Raw genomic sequence first — 13,616 nt, forward strand, 5'->3', positions numbered from 1 at the left:
GGAAAGCCCAATTTCATTAACATAAGGGAAGATCTTGCAAAAAAGGTAAATTGGGAATATCAACCAGCAGGCAAGTCTGAATGCTTCCCACTGTGCCAATTTAAAGGAGAAATAGCAAGAATTCACGGCTAATGTTCCTGTAAGGGTAACAGCCAGAGGTAACAAATATAGGAACCCTTCAATGTCAAGGAATATTGTATTGTATAGCGAGAGGAGAGGAAGCATGGCAGGTATAAAGAGCTAATGATCAGGAAGGCCTGTCAACAGTAGACAAAGTATAGGAAGGAACTTAACAAGGAAATAAGAAAGGTCACAAAAAAAGTCACTGGCAGACAAGATCAGGAGAAATCTATTCTACAAGTATATTAAGGGCAAAAGAGTAACAAGGGGGAAAGGACGTCCTTTAGGGACAATTGGGTAATCTGTGTGGGGAGCCAGAAGGTCCAGATTAGGTCCTAAATAAACAGATGAAACAAACTTTGTCACTGGAGAATTCAGTGAAGAGGTACATGACAGCCTAGTGCAGATCTCCGTAAAAAAAATGAGAAGACATACACTCAATGGCCACTCCATTAAGTGCAGGAATATACCCAAGAAAGTGGCTACAGGAGTAGAACCCAGCTAATGTAGCCCATCCACTTCAAGATTCGACATGTTATGCGCTCAGAGATCCTCTTCTGAACACCACTATTCTAAAACACGCTTATTTGAGTTATTGTTGCCTTATTGTCAGCTTGAACCAATCTGGCAATTCTCCTCTGACCTCTCTCATCTTCGCCCACAGAACTGCCACTCACTGGATGTTTCCTTTTGCACAATTTTCTGTAAACTTTAGAGACTGTTATGTGAAGATCCCAGGAGATTAGCAATTTCTGAGATATTCCAACCACCTCATCTGGCACCAACAATCATTCCACAGTCAAAGTCACTTACAGCGTATTTCTTCCACATTCGAATGTTTGGTCTGAACAATAACTGAACCTTTTGACCACATCCGCATGCTTTTGTGCATTAAGTTGTTGCCACATGATTGGCTCATTAGATATTTGCATTAATGAGTAGGTACACAGGTGTACCTAATAAAGTGGCCACTGAGTGAGCGTAGATGCTTTAGCAGGGTTAAAAGCAGAGTAATACAACATAGAAATCTACAGCACATTACAGGTCCTTCAGCCTGCAATGTTGTGCCGACCATGTAACCTACTCTAGAAACTGCCTAGAATTTCCCTAGTGCATAGCCCTCTATTTTACTAAGCTCCGAGTACTCATCTATGAGGGCCTTAAGAGACCTTGTATCCACTTCCACCAACACCGCTGGCAGTGCATTTCACGCACCCACCACTGTCTGTGTGAAAAACTTACCCCCGACATCCCCTCGGTACCTATTTCCAAGCACCTTAAAACTATGCCCCCTCATGTTAGCTATTTCAGCCCCGGGAAAAAGCCTCTGGCTATCCACACGATCAATGCCCCTCATCATCTTATACAGCTCTATCAGGTCACCTCTCCTCCTTTGCTCCAAGGAGAAAAGGCCAAGCTAACTCAACCTATTTTCATAAAGTATGCCTTCCAATCCAGGCAACATCCTTGTAAATCTCCTCTGCACTCTCTCTATAGTATCCACATCCTTCCTGTAGTGAGGTGATCAGAACTGAACACAGTACTCCAAGCAAGGTCTGATCAAGGTCTTATATTACTTCACGGCTCTTGAACTCAGTCCCACGGTTGATGAATGCTGATACACCGTACACCTTCTTAACAACATTGTCAACCTATGCAGCAGCTTTGAGTGCCCTATGGACAAGGACCCCAAGATCTCTCAGATCCTCCACGCTGCCAAGAGTCTTACCATTAATTTTAGGAATGCAGAATCAGAAAGGATAGCAAATACAGTACTCCATGTGTTGTATCTAAATGCATGTAGTATAAGAAATAAGGTGGACGATCTTGTTGCAATATTGCAGATTGCCAGGCATGATGTTGTGGCCATTACTGAATCGTGGCTGAAGGATGGTTGTAGTTGAGAGCTGAATGTCCAGGGTTACACATTACATCAGTGGGATAGGAAGGTAGGCAGAGGGGCTGGTGTGGTTCTACTGGTAAAGAATGGCATCAAATCAGTGGAAAGATGTGACACAGGATCAGAAGATGTTGAATCCTCGTGGGTTGAGTTAAGAAACTGGAAGGGTAAAAGGATGTTGATGGTAGTTATATACAAGCCTCCCAACAGTGGCTGGGAGGTGGACCATAGGTTACAAGAGGAAGTAGAAAAGGTGTGTCAAAAGGGCAATGTTATGCTAGTCATGGGAGATGTCAACATGCAGGTCGATTGGGAAAATCAAGGATCCATTGGTAATGGATCTCAAGGGAGTGAGTTTGTTGAATACCTAAGAGATAGCTTTTTAAAGCAGTTTTTCATTCAGCCTACTGGAGGATCAGCTATACTGGATTGGGTGTTATGTAATGAACCGGAGGCAATTAGGGAGCTTAAGGTAAAAGAACCATTAGGAACCAGGGATCACAATATGATTGTGTTCAACTTGAAATTTGATAGGGAGAAAGTAAAGTCTGATGTAGCAGTATTTCAGTGGAGTAAGGATATGAGGGAGAAGTTGGCCAAAGTAAATTGGAAGCAGCTGCTGGCAGGGATGTCAGCAGAGCAGCAAAGATGAGCATTTCTGGGAAAAATGAGCAAGGTGCAGGACGCAAGTATTCCAAAAAGGAAGAAACACTCAAATGGTAAAATAGTACAACCATGGCTGACAAGGGAAGTCAAAGCTATTGTAAAAGCAAAAGAAAGGGCATATAACAAAACAAAAATTAGTGGGAAGATAGAGGATTGGGAAGTTTTTTAAAAACCTACAGAGAGCAACTAAAAAAAAATCATTAGAAGGGAAAAGATCAAATATGAAAGCAAGCTAGCAAATAATATCAAAGTGGATAGTGAAAGCTTTTTTCAAGTACGTTAAAAATAAAAGAGAAATGAGAGTGGATAAAGTACCGCTAGAAAATGAGGCAGGAGAAATAATGACAGGGGACAAGGAGATGGCTGATGAACTAAATGTGTATTTTATATCAGTCTTCATCGTGGAAGACACTAGCAGTGTGTCTGAATTTGCAGTGTGAAGGAAGAGAAGTGGGTGCAGTTACAGTTACAAGAGAGAAGGTGCTCAAAAAGCTGAAAGACCTAAAGGTACGTAAGTCACTCAGACCAGAAGAAATACAACTTAGGGTTCTGAAAGAGGTAGCGTTAGAGATTGTGGTGGCATTACAAATGATCTTTCAAAAATCATTGTACTTTGGCATGGTGCCAGAAGACCTGAAAATTGCAAATGTTACTCCACTCGTTAAGAAAGGAGGAAGGCAGCAGAAAGGAAATTATAGACCAGTTAGCCTGACCTCAGTGGTTGGGAAGATGTTAGAGTCAATTGTTAAGGATGAGGTGATGGAGTACTTGGTGACACAGGACAAGACGTTACAAAGTCAGCATGGTTTCCTTTGGGGAAAACCCTGTCTGACAAACCTGTTGGAATAATTTGAGGAGATTACAAGTAGGATAAAGGTGATGCAGTGGATGTTGTATATTTGGACTTTCAGAAGACCTTTAACAAGGTGCCACACGTGAGGCTGCCTATCAAGTTAAAAGCCCATGATATTACAGGAAAGTTACTAACATGGTTAGAGCATTGGATGATTGTTAGGAGGCAACGAGTGGGAATAAAAGGATCCTTTTCTGGTTGGCTGCCAGTGACAAGTGGTGTTCCGCAGGGGTCGGTGTTAGGACCACTTCTTTTTATACTGTTTATAAGTGAATTAGGTGATGGAGTAAATGGCTTTGTTGCCAAGTTTGTAGATGATACAAAGGGTGCTGGAGGGGCAGGTAGTGTTGAGGAAACAGTTAGGATGCAGAAGGTCTTAGACAGATTAGGAGAATGGGCAAGAAAGTGGCAAATGAAATACAATGTTGGAAAATGCATGGTCATGCAATTTGGTAGTAGAAATAAACGCGTGAACTATTTTCTAAACAAGAAGAAAATCCAGGAATCTGAGATGCAGAGGAACTTGGGAGTCCTTGTGCAGAACACCCTGAAGGTTAACTTGCACATTGAGTCAGTGGTGAGGAAGGCAAATGCAATGTTAGCATTCACTTCATGAGGTCTAGAACACAAGAGCAAGGATGTGATGCTGAGGCTTTATAAGGCACTAGTGAGGCCTCACCTTGAGTTTTCTAACAGCTTTGGGCCTCTCGTCTTAGAAAAGATGTGCTGGCATTGGAGAGGGTCCAGAGGAGGTTCACAAGGATTATTCCAGGAGCATATGAGGAACATTTGATGGCTCTGAGTCTGTACTCACTAAAATTCAGACGGATGAGGGGGGTATCTCATTGAAACCTTTCAAACGTTGAAAGACCTGGACAGAGTAGATGTGAAAAAGATGTTTCCCATGGCGGGAGAGCCCAGGACAAGAGGGCACAGCCTCAGGATAGATGGGCGCCTTTTCAAAACAGCAATGCAGAGAAATTTCTTTAGTCAAAGGGTGGTGAATCTGTGGAATTTGTTGCCACATGCAACTCTGGAAGCCAGGTCAGGTGTACTTAAGGCAGAGATTGATAAGTTCTTGATTGGATATGGCATCAAAGGTTACAGGGAGAAGGCCGGGAACTGAGGTTAGGGAGGAGATAGAGAAAAAGGATCAGCCATGATTGAACAACAGAGCAGACTCGATGGGCCAAGTGTCCTAATTCTGCTCCTATGTCTTATGGTCTATTATATTCTGTCTTCAAATTTGACCTACCAAAATGAATGACTTCACATTTAGCTGGATTGAAGTCCATCTGCCACTTCACAGCCCAGTTCTACATTCTATCGATGTACCACTGAAACCCCTGACAACCCTCCAGACTATCCACAACACCCCCAACCTTTGTGTCATCAGCAAACTTAATAACCACCCTTCTACTTCTTCATGCAGGTCATTTATAAAATCACAAAGAGGAGGAGTCCCAGAACAGACCCCTGCGGAACACCACTGGTCACCGACCTCCATACAGAATACGAACCATCTACAACCACCCTTTGCCTTCTGTGGGCAAGCCAATTCTGGATCCACAAAGCAAGGTCTCCTTGGATCCTGTTCCTCCTTACTTTCGAAGGAGCCTTGCATGGAGAAGCTTATCAAATGCCTTACTGATATCCATATACACTACACCCACTTCTCTACCTTCAATGTGCTTTGTTACATCCTCAAAGGATTCAATCAGGCTCGTAAGGCATGACCTGCCCTTGACAAAGGCATGCTGACTGTCCCTAATCAGATTATGTCTCTCCAAATGCTCATAAATCCTGCTTCTCAGGATCTTCTCGAACAACTTGCCCACCACTGAAGTCAGACTCACTGGTCTATAATTTCCTGGGTTATCTCTACTCCCTTTCTTGAACAAGGGAACAACATTTGCAACCTTCCAATCCTCCAGTACTTCTCCCGTCCCTATTGATGACACAAAGATCATCGCAAGAGGCGCAACAATCTTCTCTCTCACTTCCCACAGTAGCCTGGGGTACATCTCAACCGGTCCTGGTGACTTATCCAACTTAATGCTTTTCAAAAGCTCCAGCAAATCCTCTTTCTTAATGTCTATATGCTCAAGCATTTCACTCCGCTGTAAGTCATTCCCACAATTGCCAAGGTCTTTGTCCCTGTGAATACTGAAGCAAAGTATTCATTAAGTACCTCCTCTGATTCCATGCATACGTTTTCACTATCGCACCTGATTGGTGCTATTCTCACATGGCTCATCCTCTTGCTCTTCACATACTTGTAGAATGCCTTGGGGTTTTCCTTAATTCTGCTCACCAAGGCCTTCTCATGGCCCCTTCTGGCTGTCCTAATTCCATTCTTAAGCTCCTTCCTAGCAACCTTGTAATTTTCTAGAGCTCTAACAGTACCTAGTTTCTTGAACCTTTCGTAAGCTTTTCCTTTCTTCTTAATCAGATTTTCTACGTCCTTTGTACACCATGGTTCTTTAACCCCCACCATCCTTTCCATGCCTCAATGGAACATAACTATGCAGAACTCCCTGTAAATGTTCCCTGAACATTTTCCACATTTCTGCCGTGCATTTCCCTGAGAACATTTGCTCCCAAGTTCCTGCCTAATAGCTTCATATTTCCCCCTACCCCAATTAAATGTTTTCCCAAATTGTCTGCTCTTATCCCTTTCCAGCGCTATGGTGAAGGAGATGGAGTTGTGGTCACTACCACCAAAATGCTCTCCCACCGAGCGATCTAATACCTGACCAGGTTCATTTCCCAATACCAGATCAAGTATAGCCTCTCCTCTAGTTGGTTTATCTACATATTGCACCAGGAAACCTTCCCAAACATAGCTAACAAACTCTACCCTATCCAAACCCCACCCTATCCAAACCCCTTGTGCAAAGGAGATGCCAGTCAATATTAGGAAAGTCAAAATTTCCCATCACAACAATCCTATTATTATTGCACCATTCCAGAATCTGCCCTATCTGCTCCTCGATATCCCTGTAACTATTGGGGGGTCTATAAAAAGCATCCAGTAGAGTTATTGCTCCTTTCCTGTTTCTGACTTCCACCCAAACTGACTCAGTAAACCATCCCTCCATGACTTCCTCCTTTTCTGCCGCCGTGACACTATCCCTAATTAGCAATGCCACGCCCCCATCTCTTTTGCCTCCTTCTCCGTTCTTTTGAAACTTCTAAAGCCTGGCGCACTCAGCAGCCATTCCTGCCCCTGAGACATCCAAGTCTCTGTAATGGCCACAAAGTCATAGTTCCACATGTTGTTCCATTCTCTCAGTTCATCCACCTTGTTTATGATACTCCTTGAATTAAAATAGACACATCTCAAACCATCTGGCTGAGTGCATCTTTGCTCTAACATCTGCCTATCCTTCCTCACAAACACCTTACAAGCTGTCTCTACTTGTGCTCCAACCTCCCCACCCTCTGCCTCTTCACTTTGGTTCCCACCCCCCTGCAAATCTAGTTTAAACCTCCCCACCAGCATACTGGCCCGCCTCGGATTCAAGTGCAATCTGTCCTTTTTGTTCAGGTCACACCTGCCCCAGGATCACATAGGAATTATTCCAGGCTGCTATGGGATGCAGCAGAAGAGAATGCAGGTACTTTGGCTGAGATTTTTAAATCTTTGCTGAACACAAGTGAGATACAAGATGACTGGAGAATGACAAATGTGATCCTGCTTTTCAATAAAAGGCAGCAGGAAAAGACTATAGGTCAATAGTTACCAGGCTGACACTAGTCATAAGCATGACACTGAACAACACTCTGTTGGGAGAGGATTAATGATCACTTGGGAAGGTGGGGACTAATCAGAGACAGAAACGTTGACAAGGACAGATTCTGACTGACCAAATCAGTTGAATTCTTTAGAGGTAACAAGACTGTATTGATGAGGCTAGGGGAGTCGATGTGACTTACATGGACTTCAGTAAAAACTTTGATAAAGTCTCACATGGGAGACTGGTTCAAAGAGCTGGGCCTACGGGATCCAGGGCAATTTGACTAACTGGATCCAGAAATGGGTTTGCAATAGGAGGCAGTGGGTGATGGTAGATGGTTGTTTTTGTGACTGCATGCCTGTGACTGGTGGTGTCACACAAGGATAACACTGGCACTCTGCTCCATTAATTTATGTGAATGAGTTAGATGGGAGCATGGGCTGCAAGAACAGTAGGTTAATGGATACACAAATACTTGAGGAGTTGTTGAAAGTGTGGAACATGGCCTTGACACGAGGAAATCTGCAGATGCTGGAAATTCAAGCAACACACACAAAATGTTGTTGGAACGCAGCTGGCCAGGCAGCATCCATAGGAAGAAGCACAGTCGACATTTCAGGCCAAGACCCTTCATCAGGACTAACTGAAAGAAGAGATAGTAAGAGATTTGAAAGTGAGAAGGGGATGGGGAGATCCAAAATGATAGAAGAAGACAAGAGGGGGAGGGATAAAGCTAAGAGCTGGGAAGTTGATAGGCAAAAGGGATACAAGGCTGGAGAAGGAAGAGGATCATGGGACGGGAGGCCTAGGGAGAAAGAAAGGGGGAGGGGAGCGCCAGAGGAAGATGGAGAGAGGGAAGGAGTTATAGTGAGAGGGGCAGAGAGAAAAAAGAGAGGAAAAAAAGGAGGGAGGAAATAAATAAATAAATAAATAAATAAATGAATGAATGAATGAATGAATGATGGGTTAAGAATGGGAGGAGGGGCATTAATGGAAGTTAGAGGTCAATGTTCATGCCATCAGGTTGGAGGCTACCCAGATGGAATATAAGGTGTTGTTCCTCCAACCTGAGTGTGGCTTCATCTTTACAGTAGAGGAGGCCGTGGATAGACATATATCAGAATGGGAATGGGACATGGAATTAAAATGCGTGGCCAGTGGGAGATCCCGCTTTCTCTGGTGGACATTGCGTAGGTATTCAGCGAAAGGTCTCCCAGCCTGCGTCAGGTCTCGCCAATATACAGAAGGCCGCACCGGGAGCACCGGGCGCAGCATATCACAGCAGCCGACTCACAGGTGAAGTGTCGCCTCACCTAGAAGGACTGTCTGGGGCCCTGAAAGGTGGTGAGGGAGGAAGTGTAAGGGCATGTTTAGCACTTGTTCCACTTACAAGGATAAGTGCCAGGAGGGAGATCAGTGGGGAGGGATGGGAGGGACGAATGGAACGAATGGAATGGAAGGAAGTCGCGTAGGGAGCGATCCCTGCTGAAAGCAGAAAGAGGGGAGGAGGGAAAGAAGTGCTTGGTGGTGGGATCCCATTGGAGATGCCGGAAGTTACAGAGAATTATATGTTGGACCCGGAGGCTGCTGGGGTGGTAGGTGAGGACAAGGGGAACCCTATTCCTAGTGGGATGGCGGGAGGATGGGGAGAGAGCAGATGTATGTGAAATGGGAGAGATGTGTTTGAGAGCAGAGTAGATGGTGGAGGAATGGAAGCCCCTTTCTTTAAAAAAGGAAGACATCTCCTTTGTCCTGGAATGAAAGGCTTCATCCTGAAAGCAGATGCGGCGGAGGCGGAGGAATTGCGAGAAGGGGATGGCATTTTTGCAAGAGACAGGGTGGGAAGAGGAATAGTCCAGGTAGCTGTGAGAGTCCGTAGGCTTATAGTAGACATCAGTAGATAAGCTGTCTCCAGAGATAGAGACAGAAAGATCAAGAAAGGGGAGGGAGGTGTCGGAAATGGACCAGGTAAATTTGAGCGCAGGGTGAAAGTTGTAGGCAAAGTTAATGAAGTCAACACGCTCAGCATGCATGCAGGAAGCAGCGCCAATGCAGTCGTCGATGTAGCGAAGGAAAAGTGGGGGACGGATGCCAGTATAGGCTTGGAACATGGATTGTTTCACAAAGCCAACAAAAAGGCAGGCATAGCTGGGACCCATACGGGTACCCATGGCTACCCGTATCCATGGAGGAAGTGGGAGGAGCCAAAGGGGAAATTATTAAGAGTAAGGACTAATTCTGCTAGGTGGAGGAGAGTGGTGGTAGAGGGGAACTGGTTAGGTCTGGAATCCAAAAAGAAGCGGAGAGCTTTGAGACCTTCCTGATGGGGGATGGAGGTACATAGGGACTGGACATCCATGGTGAAAATAAGGCGGTGGGGGCCAGGAACTTAAAATCATTGAAAAAATCCAGAGTGTGAGAAGTGTCACAAACATAGGTAGGAAGGGATTGAACAAGGGGGGGGATAAAACAGTGTCGAGGCATGCAGATATGAGTTCAGTAATGCAGGAGAAAGCTCAGACAATGGGTCTACCTGGACAGGCAGGTTTGTGGATCTTGGGTAGGAGGTAGAAACGGAAAGTGCGGGGTGTGGGAACTATGAGGTTGTTGGCAGTGGAGTGATAGCCTTGAGCTGCAGCAGAACAGGAGTACAAGTTCACTGACCCCTGCAGGCTGCAACATAGGTAGACAATATAGTTGGGAAGGCACAAACAATACTACTTTTATTAGTCAGGGGTCTGAAAATAGAAGATTATGCTCCAACTTTGTAAATCCTTGGCATGACACCAGCTTAAGCACTGCATGCATTTCTAGACACCATGCTATAGGAAGGATGTGATAACACTGGAAAGGGTGCAAAGGAGAGTCATCATGATGTTGCCTAGAATAAAGCAATTCATTATGAGGGCAGACAGACAAAACTAGGTTCGTTCTCCCTGGAGGAGAGGATGTAATGAGAAGACATGATTGAGGTATATACATCCATGAGGGGGATAGAGAGGGTATATGCAGGAAAATTTCCCCCGTGTCAGAAGCAGATAAGACAAGGGAACACAGATTTAGATTTCAAGGGAATATGGTGGTGGTGGGGGAGTGTAGCTCTTCCAGAGAATGGTAGTACCGGGAATACGCGGCCTGAGAGCGTGGTGAGGCTGGGTCACTGAAGGCACTCAAGAAGTGTCTAAATCACATTGGCATTGAAGGCTGGGACACGGAACTAATACACAAGCTGCCTATTGATTGTTGAAGAGAAGTTGGTCAGGTGGTCTGTTTTCATGCTGTACAACGCTACCACCCATGAAAACATAGAACATAGGGATTAACAGAACATTACAGGCCCTTCGGCCCACAATGTTGTGCCGACCATGTAACCACTCTAGAAACTGCCTAGAATTTCCCTAGCATATAGCCCTCTATTTTTCTAAGCTCCATGTACCCATCTAAGAGGCTCTTAAAAGACCCCATTGTATCCACTTCCACCACCACCACCGGAAGTGCATTCCACACACCCACCACTCTCTGTGTGAAAAACTTACCTCTAATATCCCCTCAGTACCAATTTCCAAGCACCTTAAAACTATGCCCCCTCATATTAGCCTTTTCAGCCCTAGGAAAAAGCCTCAGGCTATCCACATGATCAATGCCTCTCAGCATCTTCTACACCTCTATCAGGTCACCTCTCAACCTCCAACGCTCCAAGGCGAAAAGGCTAATTACACTCAATCTATTCTCTTCCTTTTCAAAATGGGAGCTTTCTTTCCAAGATATCTCAGTTTAGTCCTCAATCAGCACTGGTGGCCCTCCAGTTGCTGTCACAATTCCCCATGCATCACCAAAAATACTAAAACTTGACCTTATACCCATGGTCTCTGTTCTCTCACCACTTCATGCTGTTGAAACATTTTTCTTGGATATCTTTCAGCTCCACGTTGGTTATTTGCTTCTCAGGGTGAGATATCTCTGACAAGGGAACAAGCAAGAATACCGCCTTCTGTACTCAGTCTTCACGACGTTTTCAATGAAGATCAGTGCAAGGGTAAGGCAGAGCATTTCAACAATACAGTGTTCCCACTCAACACCATTCCAGTTGGCAGCTCTCCACACCCACGTATTCTCTGAATTTTCACATTCCCGACAGTCATTGATCAGAAATGCTAACTCTGTCAAAAGGGCCTGTTTCTCCGCTGCAAGTCCCTTCTCCACACATGCCGAGTCGCTGAGCGTTCCCTAAATTGTGAACTTCGGTATTTTAATTTTCACTAAACACAAAACGCCGTATGGATCGTACACGCAAGCACCCCCCCCCCCCCCACCACCACCCCTAGAAACCGTCAACATCTTCCTCAAACACCCCAACGTACACACTTCCCGCTATCATTCCTGGAGAAAGCCGGTCATTTTCATTAATGAAACTGGCCGGCGTTCGGTCCGCGTTTCATTATGAAATTAATAGAGCAGAGCTTTGAAGTGTGCGCAGTGTCAGTACCTGCCTCCCAGCCGATTTTCCATTGCTTCCCTCTAGTTTTGCCGCCAGCAGCCTGGACAACTCATGCATTCGATTCGTTGCAACTCGGAAAGGGCCGGCAGACTCAGCCATTCAGAAGTACCGTTATGTCCCGAACCTTTCGCTGATCCTGCCTTTTCAAAGTCCAAGAAAAACTCTGCTCGTGCGAACCATTTGCCTGGTCGATTACAGTTTGCTCTTTCTCCTTCCTCGCGAAGATATTTTTTCCGCGAAATCACAAGAACTTTCGGGTCTGCTTTCCCGTTTCTCATTTGTTTTAAATGAAACTTATATTTGGGTTTTTACTTCGAAGATTCGTTCCCCGCACTGATCCATCTCCCCTGAAAGAGAATAAAGAGGAAATAATTAGAGTCAAGGGTCAGTCACTTCCTGCTACAGTTACGGATTCAGCACATCTGAATGTGTTACCAATTATAAATTGCTCGGATTCGACTCCGCTGGGGAAATTATTGCTCAGCGCCTGCACTTTGCATGCTGGTACTTGTAGTCTCCAGGGGCCGAACCGAAACTATTGTTCCATGGGCCCAATGTTCCACCTTCCGCGTTTAAACTGACAGATCTCCATATCCTTTAAATCATGATAGTTCAATATCAGCGGTTTCCAGTGTGATACTGCGATTTTATTAAACTTTCCTTGAAAAATAAACCTCAGAACTGCCTTCATCAATTTCTTTTGAAAGGGGAATGATTATCAGAGTTTAAAATACTAGACCTTAGATATTTCATTTTATAACTTTCTGCTTCAAACTGTCCAAATCACACATTCATGCCACAACATGCATCTTCCACCAGTAAAGGTACTCTTCCTGATCCAAATGAATGCTCCACTAACCATTATCCTTACCTAATATTTTCCTAATTGAATATTATTTTCCCCCATTGTTTTCCCCTCTAGGGTCCTGTCAGCAGTGTTTTCAAGACAGATCTTTAATTCCTGGAAGTAACAGAGAAATTCTGGAAAAAGGTAAAACTTTAGTGACCTTATAAAATGTTATTGTATGTTGTAGTTTATCCACAAATGAATTACCTGCTGAATCAACTTAAAACTAAAAAAAACAAATCATTTCATGCTGAGTACACAGTGCCTAATAAGGTTCTTAAATTCATAATCAATGATCTACAATGGGGAAAACACTGATATTACCACTGGTGTTGCATTAACAAGTTAAAAATTGCAACCAAGAAATCCACGTGCTATTACCCATTATTGCGAAGAGTAAATATGTAGTGGAGGGAGGGGGGTATTGGGGAAGAAAGAAATTTGCATTCAAGCACTGGGAAATCTGTAACTAAAATCACAAAACAGTACACAATCACAACCTAGCTGCTTCAAATTTATGGCACTCTAAATGTACTTTAATTTTATGGAGATTCCAAAATAAAATGGGCAAATATATCTAAAGAGCCGACAAATAACTGTTAAAGATTAGCTTTATTTGTCTCATAAACATCAAAATAATGAAATGCGTCATTTGCATCAAATCAAATTAAATCAGCAATGATTGTGCTGGGCAGCTCCACACACTTACACCACCGTCATAGCGAGCCCACAACTGACCAAACCTAACCCAATGTTTCTGGAATATGGGAGGAATCCAGGGCACCCGAACAAAACCCACATACAAACTCCTTACGGTCAGCAGTGGGAACTGAACCTCCGATCTTACAGCTGGCGCTATAAAACAAGGAGACTACTACATTACTGTGCCACCCCGTTAATGCTAAATCAAATCTCATGATCTAAGTAACATGTAAACATGTAAACAAATTACATTTTAGGAGTTAGCTCAAAAATCAGCATATTAAATTGAC

The 13,616-nt window shown here is 44.1% G+C and overlaps 1 protein-coding gene across 2 annotated transcripts in view; it reads right to left on the reverse strand.

Annotated features, from left to right (window-relative positions):
- Nucleotides 1-13,616, reverse strand: part of sacs (sacsin molecular chaperone) — a 117,884-nt gene that overhangs the window by 78,578 nt on the left and 25,690 nt on the right. Inside the window, exon 2 of one of the 2 annotated variants that reach the window (XM_063054191.1) lies at nucleotides 11,766-12,124. In XM_063054191.1, the coding sequence (XP_062910261.1) occupies nucleotides 11,766-11,788 (23 nt within the window). In that variant the 5' untranslated portion in view covers nucleotides 11,789-12,124. Of the gene's footprint in view, nucleotides 1-11,160; nucleotides 11,184-11,765; nucleotides 12,125-13,616 lie in introns of those variants that run through there. The other variant, XM_063054194.1, reaches the window with a different exon arrangement.

The sequence above is a fragment of the Mobula hypostoma genome, chromosome 7 (genome assembly GCF_963921235.1).
Source record: "Mobula hypostoma chromosome 7, sMobHyp1.1, whole genome shotgun sequence".
In the NCBI taxonomy this organism is placed as follows: Eukaryota; Metazoa; Chordata; class Chondrichthyes; order Myliobatiformes; family Myliobatidae; genus Mobula; species Mobula hypostoma.